We start from the raw sequence: 21,577 nt of genomic DNA, 5'->3' as shown, positions 1-21,577 counted from the left end.
ATGTGCATTTTAATTGCTTAAGTACTTCCTTCTAGTATACTTCCATATTCTTGGGATATAGAGACTAATCTAATCGTTCTCATTTTGTTTCACCAAAAATTATAATATTTTTTCTTTAGTATCATTATCAATATTCCTTTTGTACTTCTGTCTTTAATTATAGCTTACCAGAGCTAATTAGAGGGAATTACCAATAACAAGTGTTCTATAGGGTTTACTGGGTATTTCATTTTTGGACTTTTGTTGCTGTTTTTTAATTATTATTGTTTTTTAAAATTTTCCAGGTTGTTTTCAACATGATCCTGCTAAGCCATATATAGGACCTGATTTCAGTTATGAGTTTGCAGTGTTCTTGAAATTTCTTCAGGAATAGTGTTTGAAAAGGGGGTTTTAATGCCTCCTGACTTATGATTTAGCTTCTGCTCTAAATTTGAAATTTATTGCCTTGTGTATTTTGGTTCAATTCTTATGGGGATCCTCCTGTTTAGTGGGACTGAAATTGATTTCTTGGAATATCGTTTGTCTCTTTTCCTGGTATTTTTTTTATGTGTATGCCCTCAAAATTAATGATGCATCTTTCCTTGTAGTTTAGTTTCTTATAGGTTGTAGAGGACTATGAACTTTTGGCTTCTTGTAAGGACATTTGTCTCTATTCTTGGTACTTTTTGTTTTCATGTCCTAAATGTGGATTTTCAGACTTTTTTTCTTTCTATTTTTAATCATTACAAAACCCTTGCCTTTTCCCTTTTAACATTTTGTGTTCATACCTAAAAAATGAGAGATGGTTTTGTGTTTTCAGGCGTACTACTCTTGAGAGGGGGTTTGATGCATCTTTACTTATGAGTTAGTTACTTTTTTTCGTTGGTTGTATGAGTTTGCAGTTTTGGGCATAGATTTGATGAGGTCGTCATTGTTCAGGTCAGCAACTCTATGTCTTTTGGCGAGGCAAATTTAAGCAGTGTTTTGGTTTTATATGATTGATTTGCAAGGCATTTTGCTGGGTAGTTGTACATGGAAAGACAACATTGGAGATATAAAATAAGGTAAATGATTTTCCCACTACTCTTTTATCCACTCACATTCTTTTTTGTTTAGAAAAATGGAGTGTAAGTGGATAAAAAGGGAGTGGGAAAATCAGTACCCTAAAATAAAAATTATTTTGTTGTCCCAATTACTATTGCTTCATGGTATGTGACTAGATTTATGGTTGTTTGTAACTTGTGAGGTTTATTCTCTACCATTGATGTCGACCCTTATTGTGATTCGGCGCGTAAATTGGCAGACAACAAGTATAGGACCATTGATTTTCCGTTTGAGCCGGTGAATGGAGAAGTGAACACAAGACCATTTGAGTTTTTGACAGAGAGGCTGATGGATTTGGATGGTTTTTTCACATACATAGATGGCCACAAGGCTGTGAAGTTTCCTGTCAATTGAGGATTGGAAGAGTAGGGAATGAATTAATGCTCGCATTATTTTTGAAAAGCCTCGAAGATTGAAAAGTATTGTAACTTGGAAATAATTTGTGGGCATCCATGGACATGGTTGGAGAATAATGTGATGTGCTCTTCCTAAACAAGACAATCACTTGATTTCGGTCTTGAAATTTGATTAACTCTAGTCCGAGATTACATTTTATTTTGCCTCAATGGCATCTCAATTAATGAACTGATAAATGAAAGAAATAACTATATCTCAAAAGAGAAAAGAAAGCCAATAAAGTATAAAAACATGAATAAAATAAATAAATAAAAACCAATAAAGTAGTGACTACTGAGTTGATTGAAATTATTAGATTCCTTCTCGAGCGCTCCGTCTAGTCACTTCTCTGCACGACATGCTCACGAGAACAGAGCAGATTTTTTCTGCACGACTAGAACAGAGCGAATTTTTATTCTTCTTCATTCCAGGACTAGAGGTTTTTTACATCCAATAGCAAGCTTTCCCATAAAACTCAACCAAGCTTTAGAGTTAATTCAGACATGGCTTCTCTTCATGACAGTCCAGCAGCTTCCATACCCCATTTCTTCAGGATCATTCTAGATAAGACTTCTAAAAAGACCAGAATTGTAAGCACCTCTCTCTCTCTCTCTCTCTCTATTACTATGCTTAGAATGTTTTCTCTTAACATGTTCTGTTCTGCAGAAAATTCCAGTGAAGTTTTTGATGAGATATGGAGAGAATTTATCAAGTCCAGTTCATCTTAAGCTTCCAAGTGGTGCAGAAATGGAAATAGAACTCAGAAGATGCAACGATGGTGGGGTTTGGTTTGACAAGGGTTGGCCAGAGTTCTCAAAGTTTTGCTCTCTTGACTATGGTAATTGGCTAGTCTTTGGATATGAAGGGAACTCAAACTTCCATGTGTTTATATTTGATAGAACTGCTACAGAAATTGAATATCCTAAGCCCAAGATGGAAGAAACTGATTCTGATTCTGAACAAGAAGAAGATGATGATGATGATGATGATGAGTCAGGCCATGCCAGAGGAGAAATCAAAAGTACGTAATGTTATATTTGGTCTTTTATTGTGTTATCTACCAAAAATATTAAGATACAACCTTATTTTAACAGGAGAGAATGATATGCCAACAAAGAAAGATTTTGGAGGCTCATCTAGCAGTCGAATATTCGTTAAACGAACACCTGATGTCCTTGGGAGGACGCATCCATTGACCAAAAGTGAAAAAGCTCTGGCTCTTCAGAGAGCCAATGCTTTCGAATCTGAATATCCTTATTTCTTGGTTGCCATTCAACTGGTTTATATCCACCGAGGTTACCTGGTAAGCTTTCCATATAACACTCTGCTAACTCCTACTTCTAGATGTCAGTGTGAGAAAAGATTAAGCAAAGACACTTCCCTCTCAAAGAGCAAAATCGTAACTAGTCTCTCTTCAAAAAAAAATTCTTATATATATATATATTTTTTTTCCTAATTTCCTTTTTGCTTTAGCATTTGCCATCCAAGTTTGCAAGGAGACATCTTGTCAAGCAGCCTGCACGTAACATAATCCTTAAGATTTTAGATGGAAGAACTTGGCTTGTCGAATTCAAGTATGAAACTTCAATAGCTCGATTCCAGCGTGGCTGGTTGGCGTTTGCAAGGGACAATAATTTGAAAGTCGGTGATGTGTGTGTTTTTGTATTGATTGACTGCAGTAAACGTATATTTGAAGTTTTCTTTTATCGCACCAACAACCCTGAAGATTGCCCCTTGTCACCAGGTAAATCTGTTCATATGTGAATTTATGCTCATTATGTCTGCATTGTAACTTACACAGATTCTGTTCTTTTTTCTGTAATTTTTGGGGAACACAGGCCATGGCAGAGTAGCAATTGATCGAGTTGAGAAAAGGAGAAACCCCATAATTAAAGTTGAAACTGATTGCAACACAAATTATGAAAATGGTGTGTCTTGCTCTCTTGATCCTTCTCTTGAAATTGGTTAGTCCACCAGAATGAGAAATTCCCAAAATTAAGGTTAAGGAATTCAGATTATATTTTGTTTCTTGTACTGTAGGCAAGTACAAAAGGTTGAAGACTGGTGGGCAGGTTAATCAAAGGAGTTTAAATTCATCTTCAAGGGCTCTTGAAGCTGCTAACAGGTTCACCCCAAAGAATCCATCCTTCAGAGCCACTCTGGGGTCAACACCCCTGATATTGGTAGGTTCTACATACTTACACAACTTTGCTTCAAACATAAATACTAGAAGTAAGCTATATATATGTTGTCTATGTACTAGTTCTAAATCACCTCCATTAATTATTTATTAATACTCACTAGGTTTGTATAGAGTTTCATTTCCATATATCCATTCTATGCAGCATGTACCAGTTACATTTGCCCGGAGTTTCGTCAAAAAGAGGAAGCAAACTGTGACTCTTCAGGTCAGAGAGAGATCGTGGCCTGTGAATTTGATTGGTCATACTAAAGAATCAGGAGCTAAACTTTGTGGTGGCTGGCGTGAATTTGTGACGGAAAATTGTTTGATGGAAGGAGATCTTGATACTGGGAGTCACTTTGTAACTTTAATGGTGTTAATTGTTATGGTTTAAATATTTCTGATGTATGAATCATCTTTTAAACTAGTTTCCTAGGTAGACATGTATTCAGATCCCTTTGTTGCCTTCCCTGGTTAGTATCAGCCTGCCCAATTCTCTCTGTTACCAAATTGCACAAATTTCAGGACTGCCTGATTGGAAGACTCAGAATTAGAGTAGCTTGTTCAGTGAAATCACGTAGAGGGAGAATGGATATTATCCATATTGACAAGGAATTGCAGCAAGGATATTATCCATATTGGATCTGCATTGAACTAAGGCCAATGCAGCAGGTAATTAGACTGGTGTTTACATAGAAATAAAAATTTGGAAGCTCCATGCCACATCCTCAGCTAGAACATACAGATAGATTTGTAACTCAATATACATACAAAGATCCCTTTATTTAGTTTATTTTATGCAGTGACATAGCAAGAGCAAGGCAATGGGCAAAGAAATAGAAGAAAAGAGAAGGAAACATAATGTGAATCAGAATGTCTTCTATTTTCCAAATGAAATGAAAAATACAGAACATCCTTATTAAAATAATCTGTTGCACATAGATAAGCTTATAATCTGTTGCACATAGATGAGATTATATGAGTCTCTAATTGACTTTATTTTGTTCACAACGACATTCATAAGCATCCGCTCTCCTTGTGATATTACAGACATGAAAGTCCTATCTTCATCACTGAAACCAAACACTTCTCCAATCTTCTTTCTTGAACTGGGTGGCGATCCCGATTTCTTGTACTTGGTCTTTCTTGCATGTCACCTCCGTGTCTGTCATCATTACCCTCCGCATCATCTCTTTCAAGGAGCAATGAAGGGTTTGCTACATCAGAGGCATGGTTAGGCAACGCGGCGTTAGTGAATTGGTGAATACTTAGACCATCTCTAAACATGTCACCCGTAGCTCTTTTTCCAGTGAACATTTCTAGCAACAATATTCCGTAGCTATAAATAGTTCCCAGTATGGAAACTTGGCCTCCCATGCCATACTCTGCCATAATATACATATATTAAAGTGTCGGATCCGGATCCTTTGCTCTGATTTTCTCTTGTTGATGCTCTTTTTGGGAGGGTCAACTTAGGTAGGGAGTATTGGATCTTCAGCAGGGGAGAAGGTGAGAACCTTCGGTATTTGGAGAACCTGCAGAAGATGAGGAAGAAGCAGTCATCAAGCTTCGGACACCGATGTGGTGCCTGTCGAATGCTCTCCGATGCTTAAGTTAGCTATATATGGTAATTTTGACAGAGTAACAATAAATGTGAGAGAATAGTTATCCTTTTTACTCGGATACTGTTTCCTATTTATAGGGAAGTAAAAATGGAGGTTTTGCACAAAGTTTCGATATGGGAATTTGTGTAACATCCCACATCGACCAACGGAGAGGGGGTGATGTGCCTTATATGTACATGCCCACCTCCTTCTAGCACGAGGCCTTTTGGGAGCTCACTAGCTTCGGATTCATGGGAACTCCGAAGTTAAGTGAGTTGGGGCTAGAGCAATCCCAAGATGGGTGACTCACTGGAAAGTTGCTCATAAGTTCCTAGAAACAAAACCGTGAGGGCAGAGAGGAGGGCCCAAATCAGACAATATCGTGTTACGGCGGAGCGATCATAGATGTGACAATTTGGTATCAGAGCTACTCTGCCGTGTGGTGCGAGTGTGCCGACGAGGACGTCGGGCCCTAAGGGGGGTGGATTGTAACATCCCACATCGACCAACGGAGAGGGGGTGATGTGCCTTATATGTACATGCCCACCTCTATCTAGCACGAGGCCTTTTGGGAGCTCACTGGCTTCGGAGTTATGGGAACTCCGAAGTTAAGTGAGTTGGGGACTAGAGCAATCCCAGGATGGGTACCCACTGGGAAGTTGCTCGTGAGCTCCCAGAAACAAAACCGTGAGGGCAGAGAGGGGGGCCCAAAGCGGACAATATCGTGCTACAGCGGAGCCGATCCCGGGATATGACACTTTGTGCAAACTGTTATGGAGATGACACGTGTCCATAGCCTTAGGTTCTGCAGGTGTCTACCGCTTCGGAAGGAGGGGGCCTTCCTTCGGTAGGCTAAGGAGGAGGTGATGTCACTCGTCTTCTAAGGGCTTGTTCGTGTGCTTGTTTAGCGTATTTCCTCTCCTGAGTGTCAGTCGTATGATGCTAGATACGCTTAGTTGATTATGGTGTAAACATCTCTGCCATGATCTACTTTACTTTTGTTCTCCATATGCCATCTCATTAAAATTTAATCTAAGGTATTTAAAAGTTGACACATCATCCTAAAACAAAAAACCAATTTACTCCTAATTAAAAAAGTAAAAAAAAACTAACACCCAACTAACGGGATAGTTAACATCCAAAAGCTGTATTTTTCTTCTTCTTCTTCTTCTTCTTCACGTTCCTCTTTTTTTTTTTTTCTTCTTCTTCATGTTCTGTCCTCTTCTCCTTTTTTTCTCCTTCTTGAAAACTAGACTTTTGAACTCATTACCCAGATTATCGATGCTTGAGCAGGCAGTTAGGATCTTTAGAAGATTACGATGCCTTATACTTCTTAAAGCTTTGCGTTCATCAATGAAACTCTTGAAAGCTCCTTGTTGTTGAAGGTTTAATACCTTAACAGAAACTATTGTTCCATCTCTAGGGATTACTCCTTTGTAAAGAGTGTTGTGAATTAGAATGACTAACTCACTGCCCTTTTAAGATCTTGTTGTTGATGGACTTTGGACAAAGAACTCAATGATGGATGAGTCTTACACACACACACAGAAATTAACCAAGCACAAATGACACAAGTGTTTATAGAGGTTCAGCAAATTGCCTACATCCTCTTTGGTGATCACCTTGAGAAATTTCACTAATGAAGATAGGTTACAACTTTGGTTTACAAAGGAAACCCCCTTAGAACACTACCCTCACAATCTGTTTCTCTCACACCCTTGCTCAACACCTTGATACACTTAGAGAACTCTCTTGCTCTCACCTTGGTTTTTCTGAACAAAGCTCTCTACAGAAAAAACTCTAACTTGTTTCCAGCTTTTGCCACTACATTAGTTCAACATTCTTTCTCCCTTGTGTTATCTTACTTCATCCCATTACCTACACAAGCCAATGGACAAGAGATAGGATATCTGATTGTCCTCCACGTTCTTTCCTTTTAGTCACCACTTAGACTAAGGGTCAGATTAGGTAGGTAATACAATCCCACTCAGCCACCTCCATTAAACCAGAAAATGGAGAGGAGATTAATCAAAATAGGATAACCAATTAGCCATGAGTGCTCTCCCAACTATCCAGCAGGTAGTCAACCCTCTTTTACCTCAGAAGTGATCCATTAAGCACCTGCAAACTTGTGGAAAGCGATAGCCATTGAAAAGACAGTTCAAAATACGTAAGCAAAGCATCACAGCACGACTGGAGCGACCGGTCGTCAGGAATGGGCGACCGGTCGCCAGAATTTTTCCCTCCAGACTTTGAATCTGCTTCTAAGCGACCGGTCGCAAATGTCCAGCGACCGGTCGCTCGTGTGCCTGCGACCGGTCGCAAAGAACTAGCGACCGGTCGCTCTTCAGTTTTGCTTCCAGACTTCGAATCTGCTTCAAAACGACCGGTCGCAAATGTCCAGCGACCGGTCGCTTTTAGGCAGATTCAAAATCATCCTTTGAGCGCCAAAAAACTTTGTATCCTTTTAGGTGAGCCATTTTTTTCCAACAATCTCCACCATGGCGAGCCTAATACTCCTTGTGGACATCATTGCCTTCCAGGACATCTGTAATGTCTTGAGAATCGCCCTGATAACTCTCAAGAACTCCACCTCAATCTTTAGCATGTAACAAGATTGAGCAAGCTCAAACAATGCTTGAACTTTGCTGCTGTGACTGGCTTTGTTAGGCAATCTGAAGCGTTCTCATTTGTATGAACCTTCATTATTGTGATGTCTCCATCATTCACCCAATCCCTTATCCGGTGGTACCTCACATCAATGTGTTTGGACCTTCCATGGAACACTTGATTCTTCACTAAGCAAATAGCACTTTGACTGTCACTTAGAATCACCACCAAGTCTTGAGCTATCCCGAATTCCTTTGCCAATCTCATCAGCCATACCGCTTCTTTTGAAGCTTCCGTTAACGCCATATACTCCGCTTCCGTAGTAGACAAGGCACTAACCGATTGTAACACTGCTCTCCAACTAATCGGTCCTCCACCACAAGTGAAGACATATCCTGTGGTGGATCTCCTCTTGTCTAAATCTCCTGCATAATCAGAATCTACATACCCCGACACACATGCATTTCCTTGTTGTCTTTCAAACAATATCCCAAGCCTTTTGGTGCCCTTCAAGTACCTGAGAATCCATTTTGCTGCTGTCCAATGTTGCCTTCCAGGATTCGCCATATACCTTGACACCACACTAACGGCTTGGGCTAAGTCGGGGCGTGTGCATACCATTGCATACATGAGACACCCTACCAAGCTTGCATATGGAACTTTACTCATTTCTTCCTTCTCCACATTCGTAGAAGGACATTCTTTTGCACTTAACTTAAAATGCTCCGCCAAAGGAGTAGACACCGGTTTGCAATCCATCATATTAAACCTTTCAAGTACCTTGGAAATGTACTTGCTTTGTGACAGCCACAACTTGCCTTCCTTTCTGTCTCTCCTTATCTCCATTCCTAGGATCTTTTGTGCAGCACCAAGATCCTTCATGTCAAACTCCCTTCCAAGCAATGTCTTCAAATTCTGGATTTTTGACATGTCCTTACATGCAATTAGCATGTCATCAACATAAAGAAGCAAAAGGATGAAGTTACCATCCTTGAATGCATGAGAGTAAACACAACAATCAGATTCACATCTTCTATACCCAATCTTCATCATGTAAGAATCAAAGCATTTGTTCCACTGCCTTGGAGATTGCTTCAGCCCATACAAAGACTTCTTCAACCTGCAAACCAGATTTTCCTTCCCTGCTTCAATGAACCCTTGAGGTTGGCTCATGTAGATGTCTTCCTCCAATTCACCATGAAGGAAAGCAGTCTTCACATCCATTTGCTCCACCTCCATGTCCTCTTGTGCTACTATGGAGAGTAGTAGTCGTATAGAAGTATGTTTCACCACCGGAGAGAAGATTTCATCATAATCAACTCCCTCCTTTTGTAAGAATCCTTTTGCCACCAACCGAGCTTTGAATAAGGTGGCACCCTTCTCATGCATTTCTTCTTTCTTCCTAAACACCCATTTGCAGCCAATAACCTTGCGACCTTTGGGTTTAGGAACTAACTCCCAAACTGAGTTTTGGTGTAGAGATTCCATCTCTTGCATCATAGCTTCCATCCAACTTTCCCGTTCCTTGTTCTCAACAGCTTCTTGGAACGTGGTTGGTTCTTCTTCACTAGCATTTAGGGCATAGTGAACTGCATCCGTCTCCCATCCAAACCTTTGAGGTGGTTTGATGGTTCTCTTGGGCCTGGACCGAGCTATAGATGATGGCTCCACCTGTTCTTGAGCCTCTTCTTCTTCTTGAGTGTGTTGTTGAAGCTGCCCAGCTTCTTCCTCTTCAATGTCAGACTCCACCTCCTCCTGAACGTCTTCAGTTGGCTGTTTCCGTGAAGTCTTTCTTGACACCTTCTTGAGTGGAACTTCAATGATTGTTTCTTTCTCAACAACATCCTCCTTTGCCTCTGAATTCTTGACTTTGTTCATAGGTATGGTCTTCTCATCAAACACAACATTTCTGCTGAGTATCTTCTTGTGGTTCACTGGATCCCACAGCTTGTAGCCCTTCACACCACTCTCAAATCCAATGAAAATACATTCAAGAGACTTTGGCTTCAACTTGGATCTTTCATCAATAGGAATAAGTGCATATGCACTGCACCCAAACACCTTAAGATTCGAATAATCGATTGACCTTTTAGACCATACCTCCTCTGCACACTTGAACTCAAGATTTCTTGAAGGCGATCGGTTAACCAAATAGGCAGCGTGGTTAACCGTTTCTGCCCAAAAAGATTCGGGCAACCCTGCATGAATTCTCATACATCTCTCACGCTCCATGAGAGTTCGGTTCATCCTCTCCGCAGCTCCATTTTGTTGGGGTGTCTTCTTCACGGTAAAGTGCCTCTTAATGCCTTCACTTTTGCAAAACTCAAGGAACTTGCTGTCCTTATATTCACCACCATTGTCACTCTTTAGGATCTTGATCTTTCTTCCGGTTAGGTTCTCTACTTCCGCCTTCCACTCTTTGAATTTGGTGAAGACCTCAGATTTCTCCTTCATGAAGTAGACCCAAACCTTCCTGGAAAAATCATCCAAGAAAGTCACAAAATAGCGAGCTCCACCCTTCGATTTAACCGGTGATGGCCCCCATACATCCGTGTGAATATAATCTAGCACACCCGTGCTTTCTTCCTCTTTGTTTCGCTGCTTGAAAGCTATTTTTGATTGCTTACCCATGGTACAAAATCTGCAGAACTCAAGCTTGCAACTTTGAACACCTTTCAACAATTTTCTGTTGTGTAGTTCCTGCATGCCCCTCTCACTCATGTGCCCTAGCCTCAAATGCCAAAGCTGAGTTTCATCTTCCGAGTCCTTACTTGTAGATACAGCTGCTCCACCTATGATTGTTGTACCACACAACCTATATAGACAATTAGGTTGAATCTCTCCCTTCATAATCACAAGTGAACCTTTTGAGACTATGAGTTTCCCTCCATTTGCTTTGAATGAATAACCATTCTTATCAAGAGTTCCAAGGGAAATGAGATTCTTACGCAACTTTGGAATATGCCTTACCATTCCAAGAGTCCTAACAGCCCCATCATGCATCTTCACCTTGATTGTACCGGTTCCTTTGACTCTACACATTGAGCCATCCCCCATCATCACTTCACTGCTATCTTCTTTCTCATACGTGTCAAACCACTCCTTGTTTGAGCACATATGATATGAGCATCCGGAATCCAAAATCCAATCGGAAGAGGAACACCTTGAAGAATTAGCCAATGCATTTGTTTTAACATTGCTATTAACACACAAAAGCTCACCATCACTTTCCGTGACATCCTCCGCTGTGTTTGCTGCATTCTTCCCTTTGTTCTTCTTCTCCTTCCATATGGGGCAATTATTTTTCCAATGCTCCTTTGACCCACACTCGAAACAACCATCTTTCGCCTTGGATTTGGACCTTCCTCTATTGCCTTTCTTGCCTTCACGCCTCTTTGAACGACCTCTCTCTCCGGTCTTTGCAACTAGACCTTCACCTTGAGAGTTTTCTCCCGAACGTTGAGTCATCCTATGGTGTGTCATGATGTCTTGCACCACAGGCTCAAAATCAAGAGTAACCTTTCCGAACATAAGAGTGGTTCGGAAGTGTTTATAGGACGAAGGTAAGGATGTCAACAACATGAGAGCCTTATCCTCCGGACTATAATTCACATCCATTCTCTGCAAGTCAGCAACACATCTATTGAAACTACTTAGATGTTCCATTAGATTTCCTCCCTCCTCCATCTTAAGATTCAGGAGTTCTTCCTTGAGGAAGAGTTTGTTGGACAACGATTTCCCTGCAAACATCTCTTCGAGCTTCTCCCATGTTTGCTTCGTTGTATCCTTTATCACGTTGATGAGCACCTCATCGGAGAGATAGTTTTCGATAGCTCCTCTGGCTAACTCGTCAAGAACTCCCCACTCATCATCCGTCATGCTTGCTGGCTTCTTCTCCTTGCCAACCAACACAACATGGAGCTGTTGTTGTGTAAGAGCTGACCTCATCCTTCGTTGCCAAAGAGTGAAGTTCTCCTTCCCTGTGAAAGGTTTTAACTCCACCTTCATGCTTGCTACTTGTGGTTGCTTCATATGCTGTGAACTGCTACCACTCTCAGCTTCCATGTCACTTGCCATCTTCAACACACTAGCACTCCAAGAGAAGAACTAGCTCCAGCTGCCAAACACAGCTCTGATACCACTTGTTGTGAATTAGAATGACTAACTCACTGCCCTTTTAAGATCTTGTTGTTGATGGACTTTGGACAAAGAACTCAATGATGGATGAGTCTTACACACACACACAGAAATTAACCAAGCACAAATGACACAAGTGTTTATAGAGGTTCAGCAAATTGCCTACATCCTCTTTGGTGATCACCTTGAGAAATTTCACTAATGAAGATAGGTTACAACTTTGGTTTACAAAGGAAACCCCCTTAGAACACTACCCTCACAATCTGTTTCTCTCACACCCTTGCTCAATGTTGCGTAGATTTAGCTCCACCAAAATGGATTAAGCTGCATCCTCAACTTGTGATACTCGCAAGTGCACGAACCGTTGGTAGTATAGCATATGTAAGTGCGAGGTCGATTCCACAGGGATTGGTGATTGAATGATCCAATTTAGTTTCCCTACACAAAATAGAAACAAAAACAAAGAACATAAAACAAGGAAGAAAGAAATAAGTAACTCAAGCAAATAAGTTCCCAAGTTCAATTTAGATTAATGGATTGATTCTAGCTAAAGTATGATTAAGCCATGGTGTGTGGTCATAACCTTGTGTTCCTAATTCCCTAATTTGATCATTTGTTGTCTAACCTAAAATTAAGCATTAGGAACCCATTAAGCATAGAAGAACATTTTAAACAACCAAGTATGTATCTAATCCCTGTTGTCGAATGTCCATACATACTCTTCCTATTCATAGTTCAATTCGAATTAAAGCATGGTGTATACTCTTAATTCAAACCAAGATAGCTAACATGCAAGCCTAAATGGTGATCAATCATTCAAACTAGCATATTAACTTATAAGCATAATGAATAAGAACAAAAACCATAATTGAAACTTGGAAACTAATTCAACTTGAAAACTTAAGAAAAGAATTTACATAACAAAGAAAAATAAATTACAACTAAGAAAACATTAAGGAAACTAAGAGAACTTTGAGGAAGAAAGGAAGTGTTTGAGAACTTTGAGGAGGGAGAAGAAAGTGTTTGGGAACTTTAGAGAATTTTGGAAGAACATGTGTTTGAGAGCTTTGAGGATTTTGGAAGGGAATATGTTTAAGACATGGGGAATTTGGAAGAGAGTGTTTGAGAACTTGGAGGATTTGGAGAAGAAAGTAGAGAGGTGTTTTGAGAGCTTTGTGGATTTTGGAAGAGAGTGTTTAGGAACTTTGAGAATTTGGAAGAGAGTGGTTGAGAACTTGGAGGATGTTTGTGAACTTGGAGAATTTGAGAACTTAGGGAAGGAAGAGAAATGTGTTTGTGAAGTGTTTGAGACATGGAGACTTTTGGAAGAGAAGGGAAGTAGAGAGATGTTTGAGAACTTTGAGGATTTTGGAAGAACATGTGTTTGAAAGCTTTAGAGAATTAGAAGAAGAGAAAGGAAAAGTGTTTGATATTTAGTACAAAGAAAATTTAATAGAATGATCTTATTACAACAATTGAGAACTACAAAGGGAAACTAAGAGAATTTGAGGGAGAGAAGGGAAGGGAGCTCTAGAGAAGTGTTTGAGAGCTCCCCCCCCTTGGGGTGTTATTACAAGCTTAGAGAACTTCCCTATTTATAGGCCTAGGGGAAGTGAAAATCAGAATTCAATAAGACTAATGCATACAACACTTGAATTATAAAATCTGAAATGGTTGATGCACTTGTATTAGAAAATCTGAAATGGGTGATGCACTTGTATTAGAAAATCTTGAATTGGTTGATGCACTTCACCACTAAATCCCACCAGCAGCCCTAGCTCATCTTCATGTCACCATGACCAAGCTTCCAACCAGAAATGATAGCTCATACCTAGCTCACCATGACCAAGCATCCAACCAGCACATGCTGAGGTCAGCATGACCAGCAACTTCAAGGGCTTACAACTTGGGCTTCTCTTAATCCAATTAGGACTTTAAGCACTCTAAATTGAAGTTCAGAATGTCTTCTTTCCAGCCATATGTTATTTGGGCCAATCCAAGGTCGGAGGAAGAAGTTAAGGCCGAAACAAATTGCTAACTCATTTTCCGCGCTGATAAGATCCATCCTGAGCATGGTTCTGTGTTTGCTAGGTAACGGACTCCAGATTTATCCAATGGGGCTGAATTTTGGATATGTTATAGTACACACCAATTGGAGCAACTTTCATGAAGAATGTGGCCTCATCCGAGCTATGTAGGTTGCTGAAACAAAGCTTGCAATATGACCTACGGAACTGGACTGGCAGGGGGCTGTAGCCATAATGAATTTGTCTTTAAGCTCTTCATCAATTCATCCAAATTAGGCCTTAACATGCTTGAATTGCATGAATTATGTTCTCCAAAGCCATCATTGTTACTGTTGCATTCCTAAAAGGACACAAATTAATGTGCAAACAACCAATTAAAAATACCCGCAAGTGCACGAATCTAATGAAGTATAGATTATGTAAGTACGGGGTCGATCCCACGAAGAACTTGTCGGTTTCCTATAAGTTCTAATTTGAGTACGTAAAGAACACTAATTTTACACAACACACAAACACAATACAAATTGGAAACTAAAAATGAAGTAAGGAAGATAAAAGAAATGAAACAACACAAGAAAATAAAGAAAAACACAAACAGCACTTTCTATCACCCGTTTATCACCATTTGGACAGATTCGTTTCTCTGTTTTTCAGTTTCGACCTCTGTCCAGTTTTTGACCTATAACTTTCCAACCGTTTATCCAAAATTCACGTTCTTTATACGGTTGGAATCAGCACAGAAAATGCAAGAAAACAACGCGGACCAAAAGTCCAAAACAATTACGAAACAAACAAAATTCAGTGACAAAGACACAAAACGTGTCAAACACGCAACTCACACACACATTGGGGGGGTTTTTTGATTTGGTTCAAGTGACCTATTTCTATTGCATGAAAGTAAATGGACTTTGAATTTAAATGTGAATGGCAGAGATGAATTATCAAAATGTGAAATTAAAATGTAACAAACACTAGGGTTTCGGAATCCACCCTAAACAATTCTACCCGTGTTCATGGATACTCAAGTGATGAACTCTAAATGTATTGATGAAGATGTTCGCAATCAAGACCATGGGTCGTGGCTCAAGACGCATTGATTCTCTCTAATATACGTAAAGTGCATGGTTCGTGCTACAATACTTGTGCCCTCCTCATAACCGAACCTAGGTATGGTTCGTACTTCGATTCGATTGCAAGGAAAACCCATTAAGTTCAAAGAGAATATGAACATCACAAGAACCCTAATAGCATGGTGTTTACATTAGGTATTCAAGAAACCAATTCACATGGATGGTTCTTACTCCATCCATCTATTGCTTAGGAAAACATGAAGATACACATAATCCCAACAACCTCAAGAAGCATGCTTTCAAAGGTAATCAATCAAGGAAAACACACATCAAGGATAGATTAATTTGGTGAATTGGAATTCATCAATTGTTGTCAAGAAACCAATTCACATGATGCTCACTTAAACAAGTTCAATCATTTGTTGCTAATTAGAAATTGTGTTCTTGGTTATCTTACACAACTTCTCAACTTTAGCTACATGCATACAACCTAAGGTGATTAAGCAAAGGAAGCAAACACATATCATAAAATTCAATTAGTGAATGGGGTTCATCAACAACATCTAGAAATTCATACACTCAAGCATCAAAACAATAAGGTAATCATGTTTAGGGCTTCAACCTAAGCCCTAGCTATGGAGTTTAGTTCCTCATAATCATTTCAAACACAAATTCAAAATGAAATTAGAAAGAGTTTACAGATTTTCAGAAAATGATGAAAGCTTCAAGATCATCAATGGTGGAAGTCTTCTTCTCCACTTTTCTTGACTGCACCTTGTCTTTCTCCTAGCTCCAAGCTCCAAAATCTGCTCTCAATTGTGTAGAATGGTGGAATACCCTCTCTCCCGTTGCAAAAACTCCCCCAAATCTGATTGCAATCCCTTTTGACTCTCTCTCTCCTCCTTTCCAGCTTTTCTTTTAGTATAAAACTTATTCTTTCTCTAAAGCTATTGCCCATTGTCCCCTTGCAAATGATGAAACCTTGTTTTAAGGTATAATCCAAGGCTCCAATTGACTCAGGAAATGCCACTCAAATGCAATCCATTGTTACCAAAAGGTGTGGTAACAAGTAGAAATAAAATGCTATTAAGTGGGGGTGAAAACTGGGCCAAAACAAACATCCAGAGCCAGCGTCAATTGTCCGATCAGCTGGATAGGCTACACTTGCCCAATGGAGCTCAAATTTGGATATGTTGTAGTTAACATCCATTGGAACAAGTCTTATGAAGATCATCACCTCATCCAAGGACCGGAACATGCTGATCCAAGGCCACGAAGTTGACCTACGAAAATGAACAAAAACAGAATTTATATCAAATAATGCACTTTTAGCTCATTTTCATACAAACCAAGGTAAAACCTATTAAAACACAAAAAAGAAGTAAAAAGCTATAAAATGTCAAGAACTAACTCAAAATAGTGGGTGAATAACATGAAAAATCATGTGTAAAAATGAACCGAACAAACTTCCCAAACTTATCTTTTGCTAGTCCTCGAGCAAAACAGAAATTAAAACAAGACTCGAAACAAAACTTTCCGAACACTTTCTAAGGAGAGAGCAACTCATGCAAACGACTCAAAAGTTTTCACAAGAAAAACTCAGTTTACACATTATTCACAAGGCGGCAAAATTCATAACACAACATGCTCAAGTGTAGTAGTGTGATGGCCAAATGGAACTCATTCTCCAATTTCAGTTTTCACACAACTTCAAAAATCATACCAAGCACAAATGTAACTTCAAATCTCACCAAAGTTGTCCTCTCACAAATGAATCACTCGGAAGAGGGTTACAATGCATCACTCAATAATAAATATGAGAATAGAGTTAAACCATACGGGACTTAACTCAAAATTAGCAAGATGAAAAACATGCATGAATATGATCTCAAGAAGGATGCTAAACACTTAAAAGCTGAAAAATGTGTGCAAATCAACCACATGACATTTAGGATCAATTTAGGTCTTTATTATAGGTTGTAATGGGGCTAAGGGTGTAAGGTGAGTAAGAAATGAAGGATATGGATACAACAAAGTCCAAGGAACTCACAATGTAAGAGCATATAATCGTTGACTAAAAGACTTTGAAACATCACGCTTGAGATTTTCACTCAGTTTTTGGTGATCAAATAGACCACAAAGCCTTATACCTCCACTAATTATGATTCACACTCCTTCCTTCCATTTGAACAACCAAGAAACATGGAATTGAAATTGAAACCATTGCCACTTAACCACGACTTTTCTCTTTTCTTTCACCCTTTGAGTGAAGTACTTTTTTTTTTTTTTTTTTTTTTTTTAAAGAATGTAATAACCCTTCCCAAACTTAGCATGAAAAACACATCTAAATTAAAGCTCACGAGTTCCTTAGAAAGGTGAATTCTTGTTTTTCAGGCTAAGGCTAGAAGTAATAATTGGTTACTTGAAAGAAAAGGCATACATATAGGCTCAAGGTGGTTAACAATGGAAAATCATGCTTAAGCATGCATAGGGTTAGCTTGAAAGGCACAAACGGTCCAAAGAGGGCCTTAATATCATTTCTCAAATGTCATGTAATCAAATTGCACAAGAATGAGTAACTTTTAAGTGCTCAACCAAATCAATGAATAATGAGATCAGACAACAACTCAGATGACAAGAAAAGTAAGAATATGTGTATAACACTCATGAATTGAAGCACAAGGCTCAAAGCTCACATTATATGGTTATACAAGTCTAATTCATGCTTGATACAATTCTTTGGATCATGCAAGTCCCTCAACTGGAGAATTATGAAACAAATGGCAAGTGCATAGAGGGTTTCAAACATATCATGCTAGAACGATGCCATTTAGTGAATAACAAATTTTTTTTTTTTTTTTTTTTTTTTTTTAACATCTTCAATCAAGTCATGTAAACATTCATCACAATCTCATCATATATGTCCGGAAAGTGACTTGAAAACAAAAAAGACTCAAAACTGAAAAGAAAACAGAACAAATTAAAGCAAGAATTTAAGCGAAACGAAAAAGACTTGCTATCCCTTCCCAAACTTAGAAATAAACATTGTCCTCAATGTTAAAGAATTCAGGCATTAACAACGTTATAACAAGAAATAAAGGGAAAGAGCAAGTAAATACAAAAACAAAAAAGAAAAACAACTACAACACGGTTGCAAAACAAAACAAAACAAAACAACACCAAACAAAACCAAACAGTAAGCCCTAACAACAATCTTACACATGCAGAAATCCAGCCCAATGAAATGCACAAACCAAATGAAAGCCCAACCCAAACGAAAGCCCAAAAGCGAAGAAAGTAAATAAAAAAATAAAAAAAATAAAAAACAGAGAAACCAAGTCAGAAGCACAAAGAGCGAGGACTCAGTAAAATAGAAAAAAGTGGGCCCTGAAGTCTCGGCACCTGTGAGTCACGGGAAACAAAGTGAGAGACGTGTCGACAAGCAGCGGTCTCTCTCTCGGTCCCAAGCCAGAATTATTGGCTTCATAGGAAGGTGTGACGACTTTTGTTTCTCAAAAGTGCTGAAAGGCAGAACTGTAATTAAAGGGGTTGGGGACCAGGTGAGGTGACCTAAGGGGATAGGCCGTAAGGGCCGCGCAAAACGCAGAAGCGCCGTGTCTAGGGTTACGTAGAAACTAACTCTATAAAAGAAGAAGAGAAAGAGTTGGGGAAAAACACACAAACGCAGAAACACACAACAGAGAAAAGAAAGAACAAAAGAAAAGAAAGTTCAAATGGCTTCTTCCTACCCATTCTCGCTGGATCTCAACCTAGCTCCACCGACTCAGACTCGGGGCCAAGCAGTGGCACCAGTGTGGATGCCCTACTTTGCCTCTGCACGGGGGCACGTGACAGTGAATGACTCGATACTGCTGGACAACGATGTTGCCCTTGGAGTTGCTAGAAATCTAGTAACTCCCAAGGATATACGGGTGCTGGGATCAAGGGATGACAACCGGGTCGTGAGCGATGCTCTGGCACTAAGCGTGCAAAGCACCGCAACAGTCGCAAGTGTGGGTCATCGCCTACTTGCGAAGTCCCATGAAGTGGAGGTGCTAAGAGGTCAGTTGGCGGCGGAGCGAAGTATGGTGGAAGAGTGCCAGAGTATTATTAAAAGTTTAAAAAGGGAAAGGGCAAGGATAGTGGAGGTGAATCGACACCAGCTAGAGGCGTTGCGGGAAGAGAACCAAAATCTCTCAAAGATGGTAAGTGTTTACGCCCATGACATGAGAAAGCAGCTGGAGGACCTGGACCAACCGGGTAAACGCAAGAAAACCGATCGCGAGAGTAGGTATGCTCAAGCTAAGAGTGCGATCTTTGGGAGCTCGAGTGATGAGCCCCAAGAGGCTGTGCGTGAAGCCCCGGAAGAGGATAGCCATAGGGCTAAACTCAAAGGTCCAATGGCCGAGACACCGAGCACTGTGAAAGAATAATTTCTAATGTATTAGTGGTGTGCCTGGTTGTCTTTGCCCTTTCCGTGTATTTGTTTGTTGTTGTTGTTTTTTTTTTTTTTTTTTTTCAGAAATAAAAGAAAATGAAGTTGCAAAAGAAAAAGAAGCACACTTCCCAAACAAAACAAAGACGACAGCCGAAAGGGAAAACACACTTCCCTAACTAAAATAAGACAAAGGTGATAGCCGAAAGGGAAAGGCAAAAACACAAAACACTAGAAAAACACGGAAAAAAGAAAAGTAAAGTGAAAGTTAATGTGCTCCCCCTTGAAGCGATTAGGTCGAGCATGCCCGGGAAATCCGAAATGGTGTTGGCTCTCTCTCATCAGCATATGTCTATTTAAACCACACCTCTGCAAGCGGATGATACCCAGCATTTCTTCCTGCAAACTCAAGGAAAAACATCAAAAAATTTAGAAGCAAAACAAATGGCATCCTCATGCACTCACCTTGATGATCTCAACCTTGAGCTCTCACTTGCACCACCAAATGCCCAGACAAGGGCTCCTCCAACTCCTGTCTTCCCAAACTCCACATATCATCACGGTTCGGCCTCAAACTTCTCTGAGGTGGTGCCGCGAAGGGCAGTAATGCCGGAGGGCATGACTGTCAGCAGACTGACAGTTGCAGATCACCTGCATGTGGCGCAGAGGTCTGACCAGATGGCAGTGGACGAGTCCCACAATCTAACCGTGCTCAACGCGGTCTCGGCCACAAATTTGGGCATGCGCCTACTGGCGAGAACACGAGAGTGCGGGGCACTGAGTGAGGAGGTGGCGGCCCTGAAAGCTCTGGTGGCGGACCTGCAGAAGCGGCTCTACAGTGCCAGCCAGCATGTAGAGATGCTGCAAAAGAGGAATGAAGATCATGTAGAGCTTTTGCAGGTTCTACAAGCAAGAACAGACAGAGGCAATTAGCAGAAGCCTCAGGTGGTGCAAAATGCAACAATGAACATGTGATTGAGAAATTTATTTATTTATTTATTTATTTATTTTCAAGTTTGTGTTTGGAATCACATGTATGGAATGAAATAAACATTTGAGCCAAAGTTCAGTGTGTGCAATCATGAAGCAATTTACTTCCCAAACTTAACAACAAAATAGAAACACAAACAAGTAAAGGAAAGTAAAAGTAAGAAAAACAAAGAGAAACAACAAGAAAATCGAAATTACCTTGGTTGGAGATTGAAATCCTAACTCAAAAGGAAAATAAATAAATAAAGTAAAATAAAAGTAAGTTTGAGTCTAGAGAAACTCCACTTTGAAGCGATTAGGACGACAACAAACTTCTTCTATTCACCTTGGGTTGCCTCCCAAGAAGCGCTAAGTTTAAAGTCTTTTGCCGGACTTCCAACATACTTGGGTCACTTGGGGGGTTTTGGCTCAATCGCCTCCTTGTGCCGAACATGAAGTTTCTTCAAATCCCTTTGCCATCTAATCAACCCATTTCGTATTCTTTTCTTTTTATGCACATGAGTAGGTTTCAAAAGCAATTTTAAGCGCTCTTCAATACGTGGATTAGATGGAGGAGGCACAAATTTAGGGTCGGGTGGCCTTCTCATTTGAGTAGAAGGAGTGACATTGAACATATGATTGGTGCTTGGAACATGGATGTTCAGCTTGTCTTCCTTTAGTACTTCAAAAACAGAATATGGCATTAGATTAATTGAAGCACCGAAATCAATTAAAGGTTCCTCAAATAATTTATCACCAACTATACAAGGAATTGTGAAACTTCCTGGATCTTGCAAATTGGGAGGAAGCTTCCTTTGCAAAACAGCAGAAACCTCTTCCGTTAATGCAACAGTTTCGCATTCCTTGAGCTTGTTTGCATCCAAGGAAGGAATATTGACTTGCACTTGCTTGAAAGTTTCCAATATGTCCTTGGCATGTTGATTTTTCCTAGAACTCATCAACCTGTGAGGAAAAGGAGCATGTAAGATATCTTCATCAGTAGGTTCACGACTTACCTTCTCCTTTCTTGCCCTTCTTGCAAGTTCATGCTTTGGGATCCACTC

At 39.9% G+C, this 21,577-nt stretch overlaps 1 protein-coding gene and 1 pseudogene across 3 annotated transcripts; one reads left to right on the top strand and one right to left on the bottom strand.

Moving 5' to 3' along the window:
• The first annotated feature begins 1,792 nt into the window (after positions 1-1,792).
• LOC148293173 (B3 domain-containing transcription factor VRN1-like) lies at positions 1,793-4,514 on the top strand. 3 transcript variants are annotated; one of them, XM_088256110.1, is made up of 8 exons: positions 1,793-2,069; positions 2,146-2,317; positions 2,390-2,500; positions 2,574-2,782; positions 2,953-3,223; positions 3,318-3,407; positions 3,520-3,662; positions 3,825-4,514. In XM_088256110.1, exons 1-8 carry the CDS (start codon positions 1,983-1,985, stop codon positions 4,053-4,055), a joined length of 1,314 nt encoding a protein of 437 aa, XP_088112236.1. In that variant the 5' UTR covers positions 1,793-1,982; the 3' UTR covers positions 4,056-4,514. The 3 variants fall into 3 exon arrangements, with proteins under 3 accessions (XP_088112236.1, XP_088112237.1, XP_088112235.1); XM_088256111.1 differs by having other exon boundaries at positions 2,146-2,500; positions 2,953-3,053; positions 3,159-3,223; XM_088256109.1 differs by having other exon boundaries at positions 1,794-2,069; positions 2,146-2,500; positions 3,825-4,512.
• A 66-nt stretch (positions 4,515-4,580) lies between these two features.
• Positions 4,581-21,577, bottom strand: part of LOC110764566 (receptor kinase-like protein Xa21) — a 31,259-nt pseudogene continuing 14,262 nt past the window's right edge.

Source organism: Prunus avium, chromosome 7, assembly GCF_965620075.1.
Source record: "Prunus avium chromosome 7, drPruAviu1.hap1.1, whole genome shotgun sequence".
NCBI lineage: Eukaryota > Viridiplantae > Streptophyta > Magnoliopsida > Rosales > Rosaceae > Prunus > Prunus avium.
This window is presented reverse-complemented; position numbering and strand designations above follow the sequence as displayed.

Excerpts from the sequence above, each read along its gene's own strand:
- LOC148293173 (XM_088256109.1), top strand. The coding sequence starts at position 1,983 with ATGGCTTCTCTTCATGACAGTCCAGCAGCTTCCATACCCCATTTCTTC. Across the intron at positions 2,501-2,573 it reads TGCCAGAGGAGAAATCAAAA|GAGAGAATGATATGCCAACA; the intron begins GTACGTAATGTT and ends TTATTTTAACAG. Across the intron at positions 3,663-3,824 it reads GGTCAACACCCCTGATATTG|CATGTACCAGTTACATTTGC; the intron begins GTAGGTTCTACA and ends CATTCTATGCAG.